At 39.3% G+C, this 19,365-nt stretch overlaps 1 protein-coding gene across 8 annotated transcripts in view; it reads left to right on the forward strand.

The window, feature by feature from the left end:
* Window positions 1–1,486: 1,486 nt before the first annotated feature.
* LOC100700475 (rho GTPase-activating protein 12) overlaps window positions 1,487–19,365 on the forward strand; it is a 60,730-nt gene continuing 42,851 nt past the window's right edge. The window contains exons 1-2 of one of the 8 annotated variants that reach the window (XM_005476777.4): window positions 1,487–1,917; window positions 12,277–13,045. In XM_005476777.4, coding sequence (XP_005476834.1) covers window positions 12,350–13,045 — 696 coding nt within the window. In that variant the 5' untranslated portion in view covers window positions 1,487–1,917; window positions 12,277–12,349. Of the gene's footprint in view, window positions 1,918–11,212; window positions 11,324–12,276; window positions 13,046–19,365 lie in introns of those variants that run through there. The other 7 variants (XM_019347937.2, XM_005476779.4, XM_005476780.4 and 4 more) reach the window with 7 other exon arrangements.

A 19,365-nucleotide genomic window follows, 5' to 3' on the forward strand; every position in this document is an offset into this window, starting at 1 on the left:
TTTTCAAACAACTTGAAGTCCATCATTCTACAAAGAGAAAGTTTATTCACATGTAACATATACACATACATATAGTATTCAAAAACGTCAGCAATCATCCCAGAACGGAAAGTCCCAGCAATTTCTCCCCAAGGTCAGACCGTGCAATATTCAAACTGCAAAAAATCCAAGAGCTACATGTCACACTCTGCAGGCCTCAATTTTAAGTTGTATCCACTTAATTTAAGACCTGCTAAGGACAAGATGATTTTTTTTATTGTATCCTGATACATAAAGCATCAGAACTGACAGAGGATGTACTTGCTTTCCTGATGACTGAACCCATCTTTGCCAGACTACAATGAAAAATATGCAAACACAGAAAGGTGCCAGTCGGCTGGTGGATTCAAACCTGTGTGCAGTGTGTCGCCCAGCACAACAACTAAAACAAGTGAAAATTTAGGACATTTTCTCAGTATGTAGGATGCGGGGGATGTCCCAGCCACAGTGGGACACCTGATTCCCCCAGACTCAGGGTGTTAAAGTTGTAAATAGTAAAATTCTATTGTTTCTTGGCCATTGATCAGTGGTCATGACAGTCTGCATATTAATGATCATGAAACTGACCTCACGACCCCATTGTTAATCAGTGGTGCTAGGTTTGGTCTTTATGCAAATGTACTGTTTATAAAGTTGGGGAAACCTGCAGTTGGCTGAGACTGAAGAAGTCACTTTGATGAGTAATGAAACATTTCTCCCACTGAAAACACAATGTGCAGATCAGCAGAATCAGCTTTCTGATTTACAAAACCTTTGCAGTTTTTGTGCTTTTGTAGAGCCACTGTAATCCATACATACTAACAAACATGTAATAACTCCTGAGTGAATACTGATGCTTTTTTCTTTTTAAATAGATGGTTCATTAAAGGCTCATTTGAAGTAAAATCTTGGCCAAATGTTCCTCATGAACATCAAAGACTTTGATTTCTGTTGTTGTTTCAGACGATGGGTGTCAAACATGCAGCCTGGGGTCCAAAATGGCCCGCTGCAGTTTTCAAACCGGCCGACTGGACGAGTTTGTCTTTATACTGTTTATAAAAATAAGACAAAGTTAAAAGTAGTGTTAAAACTTTTGATGTAGAACAGTGCAGCTTTTGGTCCCATTTGTAGATGGGCTGTGAATTGTAACACACCGGGAAATGAATGGGCATTTTGTAAACTGTAAAATGATAGTTTATTGATTGTTCATTTGCTGGTCCGGCTCACTTGACAGTACATTGGGCTGATTAGCACATTGTATGTGTGCCATGAACTAAAAGTTGACACACCTTTTTTTCGTTTTAAAAGCAGTCGAAATTACGCACAATGTATTTGTAGTTCACGGCCATCACCGCCAGGTTGCGCTAAATCCCGTTTTGTGTCCGGAACACCTGAGAGTTCGACCCATGTGTATAACTCACAAACAAGAGAAGAGGTCTCACTACGATAGCTAGTGATTAGTCATTAGCCACTTACAACTACAGCGTTGCCAGATAAAACAGTGCTAAGTTTAATTAGTTAAATGGGCATGTACGAGACCGGTGACTATGGTAACTTACTATTCGTTAAACCGGAAAGTGTTATTTTCATTTTTGTGTTTTCCGGAAAATGTATAGAATAACACGTCTTGTCTGCATAGACGATCTTTGCTTGAAGGTAGTTGCGAAGTTCTCGGGGCAAGCGAGTCCACGGGAGCGAGCACTGCTGTAGATTACACACCGGCCAGGGAAGAGCAGGACGGACTGGAACGCCGCTCTCCGACAAACCTGACAAGTAGGGAAATAGTTTCACACGGTGACCGGTCGACGGGAAAGTTTACTGGGAGTTTAACTTCACCCGGGAGCACCGCGGCGTGTCGGTGTGTTCCCCCCTGGGAGCCAGCGGAGGAGGTAGGTGAAGGTGCGGATCTGTGCCTCAGTGCGGGACACTGAGGAATGCTGTAGCCCTGAAAGCTAATTAGCTAGCTAACGTTAGCGGCAGATTAAGCAAGACCGATGAGACCTGCGAGCTGAAACTGCGACTTAAGACCACAAAACGTGACGTTAAGGTGAAGGTTAAAGCTCTGAACCCACAAAAGAGCCCAAAGCTATTTTCAGACCTAATAAAAAAAAAATCAGATAAACTTGAATCCTTTTGGGAATACCTTCTAAATTAGTGTCAAGAAAGCGCAGAAATCAGTGTTTACTTTTCTAAGGAGTGTCTTAAACAGATGTGTTATAGTACTTTTTGACTGGCAGGGTTAACCTTATTACCTGAGAGCAGTGAAATGGATCTGCCATAAAATCATCCTGCTTACACCTTTTTAAATATATCAAATAGCGATATTAGACATTTAAATGTCTTTTTAAAGTTAATCTGATCCTCGTGGTTTGAAAGCTGCCGTTTAAATCACAGTAGAGCCTATAATCATAACCTCAACGACACAGTCCTATCATGAATTATAATGAAGAACCTTTAATTGTTTCAAAAATGTTCATTGTCTTAAGTTTTGAGGTGATTTAGAAGCAGATGTTTCTATGCCGTTACTGACCTTAAAACTAAACATAAGTTAGTGTCAGTTGAACAAGTAGTTATTTGAGAGTTTGGATGATCTCCCACAAATCTGCCATTTATGAAAGTAAAGACAAATATTTGTTTATGAAGTGAAAAAGCAACCAATTTAAAGAGACAGTTAAAGCATTTTTACTGTTTTTTTTATTTACTTTATTTTTGTAATGATGGGCTTGAGAAAACCTTGCTGGTGACAGAGCTTCACGTGGTGAACGGAAGAGAGATTTTCTGTAAAACCTCCTGGTCTTATTGTGGCCAGCATGCCTTTAACATGTTCCTTATTTGTGTTTTGCTTAAAATGTGTACTTTGATTTCTTTCTTTCTCAATTGAGAGAGCTGCAGCTGGCCGTGGTTGGTGAAAGTGGTTCAGGTTGTGGCTGTAACAGTGACGGGGTGGGGGGATTACGTGGGGAGCTGATTTTGATTTCTCTAGAAGAAAATTATGGTGAGAGTCAGTGTCAAAGTAGGACAGCCAGTGCTGGATCCAGGCTGTTTGAGGCAGCTTGGGCCTATATTTGGTGGCTTCTTTGTGAAAGGAGCACGGTGCACTGCTTCTGCTTGTTACAAATAGATACATCGAGAATTAGTTTTACACGTTAAAGGCTCTATTTTATATCCTCACTTATCCCCCATTCTGAAACTATTCTGACTTTTGTTTGTGAGCTGTTTGCTGGTAACTGTGGTTTTTCTGCTCCAAACAAGTGAAAAGCAAAATATAGATAAAGGCAGTATAAACATAACATTGACACATAAATCTGGACGCAAACAATTGCTTATTTGATAGAATTATGGTTCATTTGGAGATGTGTTTGTGGTCCTCTGGTGAATGTAAAGCCAATATTTTTGGTTCCTACCGACTCCTGAGGGAAATGTTTGGCTCTGTAGCGAATAACATTTTCACTACTTTTTGTTCCACTGGGTTGCTTTGTGTGTCTGTGAGTTTGTTTTTCCTTTTGGTTTTTTTTGCTGCAGGTCAGTTAATTTTTTTGAGTTTTAGGGTTTTTTTAAGCTGTTTGCAGTGGCCTGAAATGGGACATTTAAGAGCCAGAAAGCTAAACAAAGAGCTTGACAAGTAAGAGGAACCACATACATCATTTAGATGACAATTTAGATGATTTAAAAAAACAAAACATGATCGCAGTAAAGATTTACTAAGTGTCAAACTGAACCAAAATTCCTCCTAAAATATCTCCAAATTGCTAAAGCTTTGCTTTTAGCTTCCTCTAGGCTAACTTACCTCTCCATTTTGCAACCATCGTTCTGCAGCTAACAACATAGAATTTAATTCAATAGATGGATCCCTTAAATAAGCTCATTGTTACCAGTCTAACTTTGTGAGATGGGATCAGACTGATATTGGATCCAAATATCTGATATGTGGTGCGTCCCTGATTATCACCATGTTTTTAAGAGTATTAACTATGTGTCTCTTTTAGTGGTGAAGTCGGTCTGGACATAAATGTAAATACCCATACCCCATTTTAACAAACTGTGCCTGTAAACAGGCAATCAGGATGTCTGTAAGGTTGCAGTGTCACAGATATGTAATCACTGCCCTTAGCCTTGGTCTTGCCAAAGAGACTCACCATTCAACCTTGAGCAGCTTCCTTCATGTCCACCCATTATTTCCTTCGTCACAGCCTCTTTTGCTAGCTGTTGTTGGCATCAAGAGCAAACACAAGCGTTTACTCTTGACATCTGAACAGTGAATGATCCAGTGGAAAATAATTAGTGCTTTGCGAGACTCATGCTAATGTTCTGTTACATCTGATCAGCGCCCACAGGCCAGAGCGATTTGCGCTTTGTGTTACAAAGTTGGAAACTCTGAAGTTTTTTTTTTCTCTCCTTGGCTCTGAATGATGTCAGTGAGAGCAGATATCTGTGATCTGACATCCCACCCACCTGCTGTTCACACCTTCCGTACTGTGGGGCCACCAGTTGTAATAAAAATACAGATTAAGACGATTAAGACAAGGCAGATCACATCGCAGCAAACTAAATGTGGAGCAAAGAGTATGCTCGCACGAGACAAGTAACTGATGCTGAGAGTTCATTGGCAGTTTTTATATCATGGAGAAAAATATGTCTCGAAAGGGTTACAAATGTGTACGAATCATCCACAAGTGTAAATGAAGATTTACAAATGTGTCCATGATTTGTGTGTAATGTTTGAAGACTCACAAATGCATGCTTCCATCCACACACTAATGCAAAGCAGTTTAACCACGCGTAAAACTATTTTACTGTTGCATATACTCAAACCTGAATAAATACTGTTGCATGCCCGCGTGGGGTTGTGAGACAAATTTCATGCTGCCAGCTTTGCAGATCAACAAATGTAAGCTGCGTCCATGTGCCGGTGTAAAATCATCTGGGCTTCCTCTGTATTCCTTCCTTAATGTTAGCCTGCTGTTATTATACAATGGTAAAATTAACATCAACACAACCACAGTGTTTCCACATCTGCAGCTGAGCACTCACTGACTTTACGCAGCAGAAAAACATTTCAGGATGTAGCAGCAGCTTATTTGATTCATCGAAGCACGTGCTTGTGAGTCCTCAAACATTACACACAAATCACTGCACACATTTGTTACTCTTAGTGTACGCTCGTGGATAATGACGTATGCATTTGTAACCCTTATGAGACATATTTCTCTCCATATTATATATCCAACTTAAAAACCACAAACAAGCTGGTTGTAGGTTTGTTAAAATCAGTATTTTTTATTTTGATTTTAATGTATATTTCTCACATTTCCCCTTGCAGTAAGTACATTTATTAAGGATAAATGAAAGCTCAGATTTGTTTTCATGGCCTCATACATTTCCATTTTTCTTCCTCCAGTGACTGTTAAAACTCTTAAAGTTGGTCATTTTCATAGTGTAGAATACACCCGTTTATTACCACGTCTTTTTGAGCCACACGATGCTTGTGAGGCTGACGGGCTAATGATAATGATATTTCTTTGTTCATTAATAAGAGAAAAGCAAACGACCAAAGCTATAAAAATAAATGTCTAACAGCAAAGACTTGGATTAAATTGAAAGAACACACATTATTTAAGGTGTGGGTTGAAGCTCTGGCTTATTACACCTACCTTTTTTATATAGAGCATAGTCTAAATGGCAAGTCATTTATAGCAAGATTTCATCTCTAAAAGACCAAAGAAAACATTATATTGAAAGTAAATGTGTTGGCTTTTGTTTAAATATAAAAGATCATCCAAATCATATTTAAAGGCATGGAAGCACAAACATTATCACACACAACTTGCTGTCAGAAGTTTAGACCATGATGTGGAATAAATTGAGTAACTTATGTTTCTGAAAAGTTCATGTTCTCAGCCTGTATTAGTGTTTAAATGAGGAAAGCGCAGCTGATTACCATCTCTCCCCAACCCTGTTCCCTTTAAATATCTCCACAATGGGTATTTGCTCTCTCTGATGAAAATAACTTAAACTAATCACCAGCGGCCCGGCTCTGAATCGACAGTCTGAACTTGGCTAACAAGAGTCATGTGAGACTCGATGCAGAGGAATTTCGCTGCTGCTGCTGGTGCTTCACTCGTCCCTGTTTCAGTAGAAATATTTAATGCGCTCACAATGAGAGAGTATTTCCAGTGTGCTGATTTCTGTTTTGCTGAGGCAAGAGAAAATGTGAGGGTGTGTTTCCTGCATGTGCTGACAGCGGCGGATTTTTAAACATGCATATCAGTTCCAACACTTCCACACACTTCAGCCGAGGTCCTGCTTTCATGGGACCCACCCATCCACTCCGTCTCCCACTGCAAATCTTATTACCATCACTCTGAATTAAGGGTCGTCTTCTGATTTTGCTGATTGGACTCTGAGAAGATTTGTTTGCTAAATAGCAGCACTGAAGCTGTAGCTTAATCGTGGTGGGGGATAAGTGAAAGAGACAACAACCCCCAGGTACTTAATCTTCCAAAGACCTTTCAGTATGAGGAATAGGAGCATTAAGTTGATTGTCTGTTTTGTTTGTAGTCTTCCTCATTTTAATTCAAAGGGTATTTCAGAACCAGCATGCCAGACTCCCTCATAGAGGGATTGCATTTTTGTCACCTTTTTCAAAATTAATCATCACTTTTTTAAAGCTACATAAAAAAGGAACTCAAAAACTTTAAATTTTTTGTTGGTTTTTACATGTTTCACGTTGTATGACTTGAGGTTTACCTAACTTAGTAATTAATTGCTGTACTCTGGTTTAAAATCAGTCTTAAATTTAAAAACAGTGAGAAGGAAACATTCAAATGTATGTTTTTTCTGAATCAAAATTGTTCTTTCAAGGGTCACTTGGCATATAAGGCCTCAGTGCCACAGGCATAGAGACTGATTAATCAACCTGTTGCAATCTCCGGTTGCTGCAGAATTGCTGAGGTCATCCCTAGTTTCCACGGAAGATGCCGACTCTTCAACTACCCACTGAGCAATAGTGAAACTTGAAAAAGTGTGATGCAAACTGGAAATGGAGAAGGTTTGCCTTCAGGGTCAAATTTGTGTCTTAAAGGTGCATTGAGGGTGTTTCAAAAGGCAAAACTTTTACTCTGAAGGTGAATGGTCTCCATTTCTAGTTTGTGTTGCGTTTTTACAAGTTTCACTACTGCTTGTTGAGTAGTTGACAAGCTTTGCGGACAAAATGGCGTCTTCTACGCAAAAGGTACTTTTTTGGTACCTTGGCTGGGGTTCCAAGTGAGCTGAGTCATGAGAACGACTCCTTCACAAAACTGCCATTTTCAAAACCTAGCAACGAGGGAAATGGCTGCACAAAAACCAACACCGTGGCCTCTGAGTCTGACAAAAAGCCACAGAAAGCGCAGCAGGTATACCACCGCCACGACGTCATGGGACTTTTGATCACGTTGCTACAATGACCCCAAGCACATTAAGGTGGTACTCAGTTGTAATGGAAAAAGACCAAAACCGAGTCGAGCAGAGTAAAATCTGAGTGGAAAACAGGCATTTGACTGGTCCACATATGTAAGACAAAGAGTCTGTTGTCTAAATTAGTTCCTGTTATTTCTGGCTGATTATGAGCAAAAATGTGTTTCATGCTTGAGTAAATTAAACCTCACATTGGAAAAATAAACTGGTTGAGATTAGATTTTTATGACCCATGTGGTTTTTCTTTGAGGGAAGACCAAAACCCTGCAAGGGGTGGAAGGATGGCAGGAAATGAAATCTCATCTCACTGTCTCATTGAGTCCCCAAACCTCCCAGCCACTTTGAGTATTTCACTGGGCAAACGATGCTTGTAGACTCCCTGAATAATGAGCAGGTTAGGCACGCCATTTGCTCAGTTATTATTCCCAGAAAGAAGGAAGTCGTGCATCTGAACTCTGTGCAGACTACAGAGTTTTTTTTTTTATTTTTTTATCTGACTCCTGTTTAGTGTTTAGTGTTTATTGTTCTTTTTTTTTCTTCCTCTCCACTCTCTTCAGCCATAACTGGTTGTGCCAGGTCCACTGCCCACCCTGAGTTAGTGTTTTTTTTCCCCCTTCACCACTATGACCAAAGTCTTGCCCATTAAGGAATTCTTAGCTACACTATATATACTCTGGGTTTTTCCAGCAAATCGTGACTTTCCCCCAAAGAGTTTTTTGGCCTTCCCCCAAGGAAAAATCTTCAGCATTGTAATAAAAATATTTTGTTAACAGTTAATTTAAGAGGGGTTTTATTATTAAAATCCATATTTTTGGACCCAAATTACAGGAAAATGCGTAGATTTATGATAAGTATATTAACAAAGACACTTTGTAAACCTACAAAGGCCCATTTTGAGCTGGGAAAAGCTCTCAGAAACTAATGGACAAAAGCAAATTCTGATTGTTTTGACTGATATTGGATCAGTATAACTGTGTTTGTCAGCACTGTTTAGCTTCCTGCCTTTTGATTTCTTTATTAAAGAAATAGGTTTCAATTAAATCCTTTTAAAACTATATTTTTATTAGTGTTCTACCACATTTGGTTTCATCCTATTTTTTTCCTTGACTACAAGCACTGTTTCTCATTTAAAAAATAAAAAATAAAATAGAAAATAGTGATATAAAGAATTTCTAGCCACTCGACTCCATGCCTTCAGCATGAGGGTTGAGGATGTTAACAAGGAAAGCTGCCACGACTACTCATGCTATAACCATCACACAGTCTTATTCCTCGCTACTCTGCTGTTATTCTGTGAATAGCTGTGAATTAGCACCAGATGCAGTGTTTTGTTTCATTTGGCTAATGGACTTTCTGTTCAGCTGATAGATTCGGTGAGATTTCCCTCAGTACTTGTTAGCCTGAACCCTCGAGTTAATCTGTGGTGATATTATCCCTCCAGTCACTGCATCAGCAGTAATCCTGGCACTGCTCGCCTAATCACAGATATTTATTAAGCTAATGCACGACCGAAGGTAAACAGAAGCGCAATGCTATTATTAGGTAATAGCTGCCAACCGCACATTTAATGTTCAGCTGCAGCTTTAATGGTGACACCCAGTGGAAACTACTTTTTGATTAATCAAGTGGTTTTAAAATAGCGTAGCTCATGCTGGTTAATGTGTGTGGGATATGCTCATTAAACATTCTCAGGACACTCGTACAACCACAACAGTCTTTACAGTGACCACTATTTGTTGTGCGCTTTGTCTGGTGCCCACGCCAATGTTTTCACAGAATTTGTGGGCTTATATCACCAGCTGCAGATGGTGGCCTTGCTATAGTTTCATGGATCATGGGTGTCTCTTAAATGAATCTGCATGTGTTGTGCAGCGATGCTCATCATTCGTCATGAACTCAAGATGAGAGGAGAAACACAGAGGTGTGTTGGTTACTATTGTAGAGATGCAAATGTCTCCCCACCTTTTTTTTCTTGGTATGTATGTTTGCTTTTTGTTTTTCTTTTGTGTGTGTGTGTGTGTGTGTGTGTGTGTGTGTGTGTGTGTGCCGCGTGTGTTTGTGGAGGGTGTTGTTAGTTCCTTAACTGCCCCAGTGGCACTGGTATAAGTTATTGGCAATCTCACAGGGACAATAAGACCGTCATACTGAAGAGAAATCAGTGCTGCTGGATTAAAAAAAAAAAAAAAAGCAACAATGCACCCTTTGTCCTTGGAGGCATATTCTTGGTTTGATAATGATGTAACTCCCTGATAATTTTGTAGGATTGCAGTTATGGCTGTCATTGTATTATCCTGCTGCTCATCCTGCAGTAGCCTGTATCATCATCAAGTGAGTCTGCTTGACTATCGCACTTTGTTTGAAATTGTTTCACGGCTGAGATTACAGGCCCTTTAACCATCTCGTGGTTTTGGATGCCTGGGGACAGTAGACTAATTTGATTTGGACTATTACATTAAACAGGAAGGAATGAGTTGCGATGATGTTTTTTCATACTTTATTTAATACTGCAAATATAAACATTGAGGTCCCAGCGGCTTTAATATTTTAATTATTACCAGAGATACAACTGATTGGTATGTTCGTTGTTTCTTTTCATCAGTTACCAAGCTCAGGCTGAGTTTATGCGCAGATCTAAAGTTTCAAAAGCAAACAAAAAAAAAAAGTTGGAGTTTTAAAAAAAATCTATATTCCTTTTCTTTTAAGTGTTACTTTTGTGTAAGTGACTGGCATTTTTGCTTAAAATATAAAGAAAAATACAAAAAGAATAGATCGTCTTTCTTCTCATAAAAGAACTGCGTGTTAGTCTAATTGATGGTGAATGGTTGTCTGTCTTTCAGTAATAGATTGGCGACCTGTCCAGGGCGTACCCCGGTCGTTGTCCCGTGGTAGCTGGGATAGCTTAAAGTTTATAGGTCTCTAAATGTCTCTTTGCTTTATCAAGTTTGCCAACATTTGAGAAACATTATATCCAGTTGAATATTTGTGACCTAGTAAATTTGTGCAGTCTGCAACAATTTGTCTTTGTAGTTATTGCATTTTTACATTGTACATATGAGGCATTCAGCTGACACTTGTCTCCTAAAGTGACTAGTCAGAACTTTAGAAGTCATTTTTGTCATGTGCCAGAGGCAAAAAGAGAGAGCTGAGACTAAATGTCTTTTTGTAGTGAGACTTGACTTGAGGGTAGCCTAAGATTGTAGTTTCTTTGAACTATTAAACTTATTTGATCATAATATATTTATTTTCCTGTTAATTTAAAATCTAAACAGCTGAGGTACCTCTTTCTATCAAAATAGGCCATGCTCAGTCGTACCCTGAAGCAGTAAAGTCCAACCAGGAAACACTAATTTTATTCAATCTAATGGTTTTGGTGTATTATTGTTTAACTCAAGGTTGGCCGCGAAGTTCACTACTGATAAGATGTTTCTTTTAATATAAACCTTGACTCCATTAAGTAAATCATATTGGCGCTGGTGATGTTTTTGTCTTTTTGTTGTTGTTGTTGTTGTTGTTTTTTTAAAAGGTGTACTACAGCACCACATCATTGTGTAAGAGAGTGTCACATGCGCACATGCATGTGACTTCAACAGGAAACTATGTGTGTCACTTAGCTAATCCAAGATGCCCTAATAGCTGCTGGACAAGCTGTCCTTAGTAAGGAGGAAGAAACAGAGTAAGACATAAAAACACAGTAAGTGGGAGAAAGCAGCGTGACTCATGTTACTGTCTCCACTTCCTCTGTCTAATCATACGTGTGGCTTTGAAGCTCTGAGCTGGACGGTACATTCAGCCTTGAAGAGGATTAAATCTTAGTTTATATCCTATTTGTTTGTTCTGATTGGGTTAGCATGTGAGTATCAGGTTTTCAATGGCACTCTTGTTTTTGTCTTTATTTTGATTAAATGAGAGGACAAGGGAATAAGTATTTTCTGACTTAACTATACCTCAAGATTTTTTTTATGGTTTTAATGTTCATTGTTAGTTTTGATTTAAGCTTATTTCTTCAAGTTATTTTCTCTCACACAGAGAAAACACAACTTTTTTAGTTTTTCCTTAAAATTGTTAGTCGAAAACTTGTTTTAATGACAATTTAAAAAAAAAAATGCATACCTTATACCTTTAGTTAGAAAGCCATTCAAAGTTTTTATTCATTTTATTGTTTCAAAGGTCACTAATACAGAAAAAAATTCCCTTAACTATGACAGCATACAATGGGAAGACTAAAAAATGTAATAAGAAGAGTGTTTCTCTATACATACACTTTAATTAGGTGGCACAATCAGGAATATTTAGGTATGCCAAATTATATTTGGTGAGAAAGTCTCTGATCTACCACCTCTGTGGGCAGGTCCTTGTAATGGTGGTCCCAGAAAATGTTTGGCTGCCTCTCCAGGAAGACTTTCGTCTAGATCCACCGCCTTGGACTATAGCTGGTAGTTGCTGCCACATAGTCTTTGTTCAGCTGCAGTCCAAGAGAGTGGACAGAGTACATTTTCAGGAAAAAAACTCACTAATGAGACAGCTAAGGTTATAATTATATTACTCTATTTAAAGGTTATAAAGTATTTTGCAGAGATGCTCCTTATTGACATTATTATTTAATAATTAATTTAAATCTGTGGGGAAAAATGGAAAAAGTATGTCCTCTTAGACTTTAGCAGGTGATAACTTAGTTAGATGTTATACATACTGGAACATCAGACCATCGTGGCACCCGAGGTGTATGTATAATAAGTACAATAGCAGATTTACTCGCACTGAAATTAAGTGTATATTTAATATATTCTCTTTGTTTTTTCCCAGGTCTACTGATGAAGACATGGTAATAAATATTTTTCTTTTGGGGTGAACAGCCTGGTGGATAGTAAGAGGCATCATGGCAGATCTGCCTATTGCCCCGGGCCAGATCTACATCGAGGTAGAGTACGACTATGAGTATAAGTCTAAAGACCGAATCATTAAGATCCAGCAGGGGGAATGCTACATGCTAGTCAAGAAAAGTAATGAGGATTGGTGGCAGGTGAAAAAAGAGGAGGGGTCTAAAGCTTTTTATGTACCTGCTCAGTATGTCCGAGAAGTCCGCAAAGCCCTCATGCCACCCCCTAAACCGATCCTACATCCTCCCAGTGCTACTGGTAATCCATCTTCACAAAGTGCAGGTGCACGCTGGGTAAAACCAAACAATCTGGATCTGGGACTAAACAATCATCCCGCTGAGAACCTTCACAGAAACGAGTCCAACTATCAGCGCTCCCCTTCAGCACAAACTGGAAACACGGCCAAATTCACTCCCCCGATTCAGCGCAGGGACAATAACCACCATCATGCCCCCACCTCTCCCACTGACCATGACAAAGCTCTGGCTGTAGCTCTCCATGGTGGTGTCCCACCACCCCCTTACAAAGCTGGGTCCAGCACCCTGCCCCTCAGTCGAGCCAGATCCCCAGAACTGGTCAGGGCGCCGCTGGACGTGGACCGCACCCAATACTGTGACTCTGCGGGCGAAGATAGACGTACAAATGACTCTGAGTCTGGAGATGAACTGAGCAGCTCTTCCACTGAACATCTCCAGGTAACATCAAAGCTTTTTGTGTGTGTGTGTTAATGTTGGCAGTGATGTCTACAAGAATGGGGGGTGGTGTTAGAAAGTAGAAACCAGGTCTCAGCAGTGCTCCTTTAGTGCACACAAAGGAATGAATTGACAGCCCAAGTTGTGTTCATGTGACATGGTGGAATAGGATTTTGGTTTCACTATTATGAAATTAGAGTTCACATATCGGAGATCCAGAACAATTTTTGCTTTTTGTTCCTTGATTACTGACATAGAACAAATGTAGCAACTATTTTTATTGTTTTAGGTGTTTGTGAAACTTTTCACATCAAGTGTTGTGTAATATATGCAGACTATTTGCTGAGCGGATGCTATTAGGTTTGTTAGTATATCAATTATCCTACTTTCTTCATAAAGTGTTATGAAGAACTTGAAAAGGGAACCTGAACCGGCCACACCCTGCTACAGAGCAGTATCTGAGCCCTCGTTTATACTCTGTTGCGGACATAGACACGGGCAGCTGGCGACATAATGGCTAAGTAGGCATTCCTGTTATTTTCCACTTCAAGCACAAAAAGAAAGTAACATGTATTGGTGCACTGCAGTGTAACGTCACATGATGACAAAAAACTGGCTGGCACTTGGACGTCGACGCGGACCTTCTTGGTCACTGTCCAAAGTGTGATGAATTTACATCGCTCTGACCCGAGCAGACCCGAGTGGACTTGCGGTCGCAGAAAGTTTAAATGCCCCAAGTGATTCATGTGCAGCACTGAGATTCGGTTTTCAGATATAAAATCAGTCATCTGTTAAACAGAAATGGGTCATAAAGTGTTTGTTTAGTTTTAAACTGTCAGTATGCCCAAATGACTAACATTAACATTAATTTATTCAGTGCCAGCTGTTTTTTTTTTGCCTCTAAACTTTATTTTGGATAATCTAATAATCTTTACCTGTCCTGGATTACTTAAACTTGGTCAAAACCTTTAATGCGTTCTGATAGCGTCAATAATTAAACACAAAACCAAGTCCCAAAAGAAAATTTTGCCCTCTTTTTTTTTTTGCCTCACACACACCTCTATGCTGAACGTGCACTGCAGGTATATCCAGTTAAAAGATACACATCTCCTCTTCCATGAACAGAGTTCAGCTGAACTTCTTTTCCTGTTCTTATTTTCCATTTCTAAGGTATTATTTGCACTATACATACACAAAATCAGCTCCTTCATTAGCACCATCATTACAAGTACAATAAAAACACTGAAAGAAACTCACATGTTTCGGTTTGAACCCATGAACAACACATTTGATTGTGTATTGAGTAATAAAGACACTGTCTTTACCTTCCCTGTGATAATAAAATGACAATTGTAGGATTTCTTGTCATTGACACGTCACGTCTTCTAAATGACTTATTTGTTTTACAACAGGCGATCTAGTTAATCTGTCAACTGTAGTTTCATAGGTTTGGATTTCAGTATGATGCATCACACACTGACGTAAGCATTGTTTGAGTGTGTTGTGCGTAAAAAGGTTATCTGAAGGGAAGTCCTATTTTACAAGTCCATGTATTTTCTGATTGCAGCCCAGTTCTCAATAGATCTCCTTCCTTGGTTATTGTGTCTGTGTGTATTTAAATGGAAGGACAAAGGTCAAAGCAGTCAAGCTTGTTTTTGGTTATGTATACAACCAGTATGGCTTTGTGTGCCAGTAAACTCTGTGATTTTCTCTTTCTTAGGGCAGATACAACAACTCAATCTCAGTCATTTTCACAACATTGGCCGTCTTGCTATGTGCTTTATGTTGTAATTGACAATCAGGCCATCTCATAGCAGTTGGTGATGACAGGGAGAAAGAACTTCCTTTTAATGGAAAATTTGCCAGCAGAAGCAGGCTCAGGGTGGCTTTGTGCTCACTGTAAGTATCAAGATTAAAAAGTGTATCCACTGTTGTGGAAACTGCATCAGCATCATTCCTGAAATATCTTCCTTATGAGAATAGACTTTTGCACAACAGAAACTGACACTCGAGGAGGAAATGGTATCATGTATGTTGTGACCATAACAGCAGTGGCAGCTTTATAGGTGACGACACGATGAGTGTCTCCTGAGAACTTTCCAGTGATCAGACCCCCCTGACTTATCATGTGCTCTAGTGTTAAGCTCTGAAGACACACACGCGCGCGCACATGCAAAAGTGATATTTCCAAAATATGTAGGGCAAGAGAAGTGGCCTGAGGCGTCCTGCTACTGGAAGGAAAAGATGTGATCTGGTGTTCTTCACTTCCTGCCTTTGCTTTATAAGGATGTGTTATCTCTGAAAATCTGGATTCGCTCTGTGGTGTAGTGTCTTTCTGTGATTGTAGGCTTTTCATAATGGACCAGAACCAGTGTCATCAATGTGATCTATCAACCCATAACCTAGTAATGATTCAGTGATTGACTATTCTTCAGGCCTGCAAAGCTCATGAAAGCCAAAAGGTGGACTTTCCTACATAAATCCGGTGATGTGAAACTCATCCAGTTTCAGTGGGTTTGTTTTGTTTGTTTTTTCCTCAGTCCTGGCAGCAGGGTGCTGGTGACACAAACTCAGGGTTGAGTTAGGACTTCCTAAAACAAGCAGAGCCCTCATGTTGTGCCTTAAAGGTCCATTATACTCGCCACATTTGTTGTGTTGCTTGTAAACAGAGGCATTGCCATAATCAAAACTGGCCTAAATCAGCAGGTATAGGAGGAAAAGAAGAAGTCAAAACCCGAATTAAAGTCATTTTCCAGGAGGTGACCTTTTTTCAGAACTGTTATCTTTCTTTGTATAATTTGACTCTGATCTTCTGCACTGATATGCCATTACAATTACAGTAAAAACCAGCACCCGGCAGTGCCGCAGCAGCATACAAGTAAGGTTACAAAAATCAAGAGGTGCATGACTGACTGCAATGACACCAAGGTATGGCTTGAGCCTGCAGGCGTGTAGTGCCGTTCACTCATTGTCAGTATGAAGAGTGTACTGGGCCTGTTAGCCTTTTTGCTTCCCTGCAGCCTTTATTTTAAAGTATAAAGAAAGAAGTAATGAATATAAAGCCAAAGCAGCAGTCTGAATGCAGGAAGGAGAGCTGTGTGTTTGTGTCCTGCTGCCAGGTCCTGTTTCTTATTCCCAGTTCATCCAGCTTTTGACAAGCTACTTGAGTAGGCTGTAGTGAGTGTGCCAAACACTTATCTGCTGCACTCGACCTGACACCAAGGCCCACTTTGTCACTACTTTTGTCGCATGTCCTCCTTTAAACTACTGGCAGTGTTTCATCTGTTCATCATTATCTCAGACAGCAGAGATGGGGTTTTTTTTATGAAGTTTGGGAATGTTGTCTGTCCAAAATAGTACAGATGTATTCAGAGATGCATTCATCTGCAAGAAGAAGAGTTTACTCCTCTAGCTGTCACTTGAGCGTCTACTCCAAGACTAGTGAATTACAACAACGTTTTGCAAGCTTGAGAAATTCAGTAGTGAGAAATAAAACCAGGCAATTTTTTTATGACATAAATGTGTGATGTTGTGCAAAAGCAAGTTGCCTTGGCTGTACAGACCTTTGTTGTAATAGCTTATTAGCTGTGTTGCACCATCCAATTTTAATTAAACATCTCTCTAAAGTGCTTTACAGAAAAAGCATGCTTTGTTGGGGGAAAGATGAAGTTACATATATGCCTTTTATGTGTCTAGCTTTTTCCAAAGCCACAGTTTGATTACTGCAAGCTAAACATTTCCTACACTTTATGTCATTTGTTAGCTGAGGCTAGAAGGTTGACTGTTAGTTTGGTTAAAAAATAACTTTTTTTTTTTTAGTTAATCTCGGAGAACCAAAGGTAAACAACTATTCTCATACTGCCTTGTTTTACACTAGATGGAGAGAAAGCGGAAACTCATAGTTTAAAGGTGACGTACTGCAATACTATTAGAGCAGTAAGTGAAACAATGCAGGTATGTTTGCAAAACATCGCTGACCTGTCACTGCATTAGTATTCAGTTGTCATCAGCCTCTGATCCTTAGTTGATTCCTTCTTGCAGTTTCCAGCTGAGATATCACTTGGTACTTCCATGCATACAGTAGAAGCCTCTGGCAACACTGGATTGGTCATTGTATTCGCTGAAGCAGAGGCTTCCCTCCTGCCACTGAATATAATGGCTGTCAGATCTCGCCGTGTTTTTAATTTGCTGCTTTACTGCACTCTCATCCGTTGCCTTTCATTATCCCCCTTCCATCGGGATCTTGATCGTTGGTCAGCATGTGGGAGAAAAACTGAAGCACATACTATGTCACACACTCGCATGATTAGTTTAAAAAATGAAAAGCATTTTTTAGTCCAGTCTGGTCACTGCTCCCTGACATCTTCTCTAGTGAAAAGACAGTGAGGGGTGTTAATTTGTATTCTTGTAGCAGCTCAAGTAGATAAGAGTGACTACTAGAGCTCCTTGATTATGGCAGAACTCATTATTCTAGTTATTTTGCTCAATATTGAAGTCATGATTATTTAATATGATTGCGGAGTTTGAAAATCTTTTTTAAAGTTTACTGAATGGGTTTCCAGGAATTTATAATGCTTCAAACTCAAATAAATTAAATAAATGTGTAGAGTGCTAAGAGTGAATTAAAACAAAAGGACGTGATAAAGGCAAAACAGAATGCCATCAAGTCGTAGTTTCATCTTGATAATCTTGTTTCAGCGATCAGTGAAATCCAAAATTGTAACTGATAATAAAATTAAGTTAATTACACACCAGCAATAAAGCAGTTCTGTAATGTAGGAAAATGATGTGCTGAAAGTCAAAATGTTGTTTTGTGTCAGTGGACATTAAGTGTGTGTGGTATAGACTGTGTGAAGCATTGACACATTGTGGTTAAGCATTGCAGCTCAGTTATTGCCTGTGTTATTATTAGCTATTGTGTTATTAGCTGTTAGTTATTTGATCACATTCTTTGATAATGAATTATTTTTAAATGCCGCTGTAATCTGTGGCATTTGTATAACAGTCAATGTCAGATTTTTTTGGGAAATGACTGAATTAAGGGATTATTTGCCAGTTTACTCTGACACAGCGACATGCAGCCAGTTATTTTCTTGATCAAAGCAGCGAAAAACCACAATGGTTAGTGTTGCTGTCGTCTGTCAGTCTTACCGTCTCGCTTGTTTACAACTTTCTATCAGAAGAATAGAGAGGGGTGTTGCTGCAGGCCTGGCTGTTGGTTGGGTGACTGCGTAACATCTGAAGACCAGCAGTTAACATTAATAAAATGCAAATGCAAATAATGAGTTCAATTGTCTTGGAGTTATAAATTACCTCTGGGTTTTGTTTCCATTAGTGCTTCTTAACATTTGTGTTTCTCTTTATGTAACTAAAACGTCTTTAAAAAAAATACTTTTCAGCAACTTTTTACAGTGTCTTTAATCTAGAAACTCTGCTGAAGGTCTTAAAATTATGTAAATCAGCTGTTCTTTTGCTGTCTCACTTTTTAAAAGTAACACTTAAGAGTTACCACCTCTCAGTACCCCCTCCTCTGATTGTCACAGTCAATTACACCCACTCAACCCTGCAGACTCCCATCGTTCTTAAATGGCAGCTGTAATCAACTAAAAACCTCTAATGACTCTCAGCAGGATGATTGATTGGAGGACTTCCTCATTTCTTTGATTACTTAGTGTGGCAGGAAGTTGAGATGGCAAGTGTGTGTCTTTACACCGTCACACCTTGTTTCTACATGAAGTGGTTGAACATTGATGTGCATCTTTAGCACATGAAATAAGTATTTTAGTCATTCTCCGCACACTTACGCAAGCAGAAACGCACACACACAGTCTATGCATTCTCATTAGCATGGACTCCTGTTTCTGTTCAGTTATGCAAAGACGCATTCAAACAGACAAATTTGTATATACACACACACACACACACACACACACACACACACACACACACACACACACACACACACACACACACACACACACACACACACACACACACACAGCGTCTGAGAGATCTGTTAATAGGAGCCAGGCCATCTGCACTACTGTTAAATCTCTTTCTCTGCCTTATTAAAAAAGCTTATTATATCAAATGTTGGCAGGAGGATCCAAAGTCTTTCAGTTCCCAAATGTTTTCAGGGTTAGGACCCCAGATGGAAACATAATAAAAAATGGGCTCTACTTTGTAAGGATTTTAAATAAAGCATGAATTAGTTGCTGGAGAATACATTTTTCCATTAACAGAAATTATATATAAAAAAAAAGCTTTCACTGCTGATTTACAGCTCTTGAATTACAGCATCTGCTTACCTTTACAGAACTAAA

This window comes from Oreochromis niloticus, linkage group LG18 (assembly GCF_001858045.2).
Source record: "Oreochromis niloticus isolate F11D_XX linkage group LG18, O_niloticus_UMD_NMBU, whole genome shotgun sequence".
Taxonomy (NCBI): domain Eukaryota; kingdom Metazoa; phylum Chordata; class Actinopteri; order Cichliformes; family Cichlidae; genus Oreochromis; species Oreochromis niloticus.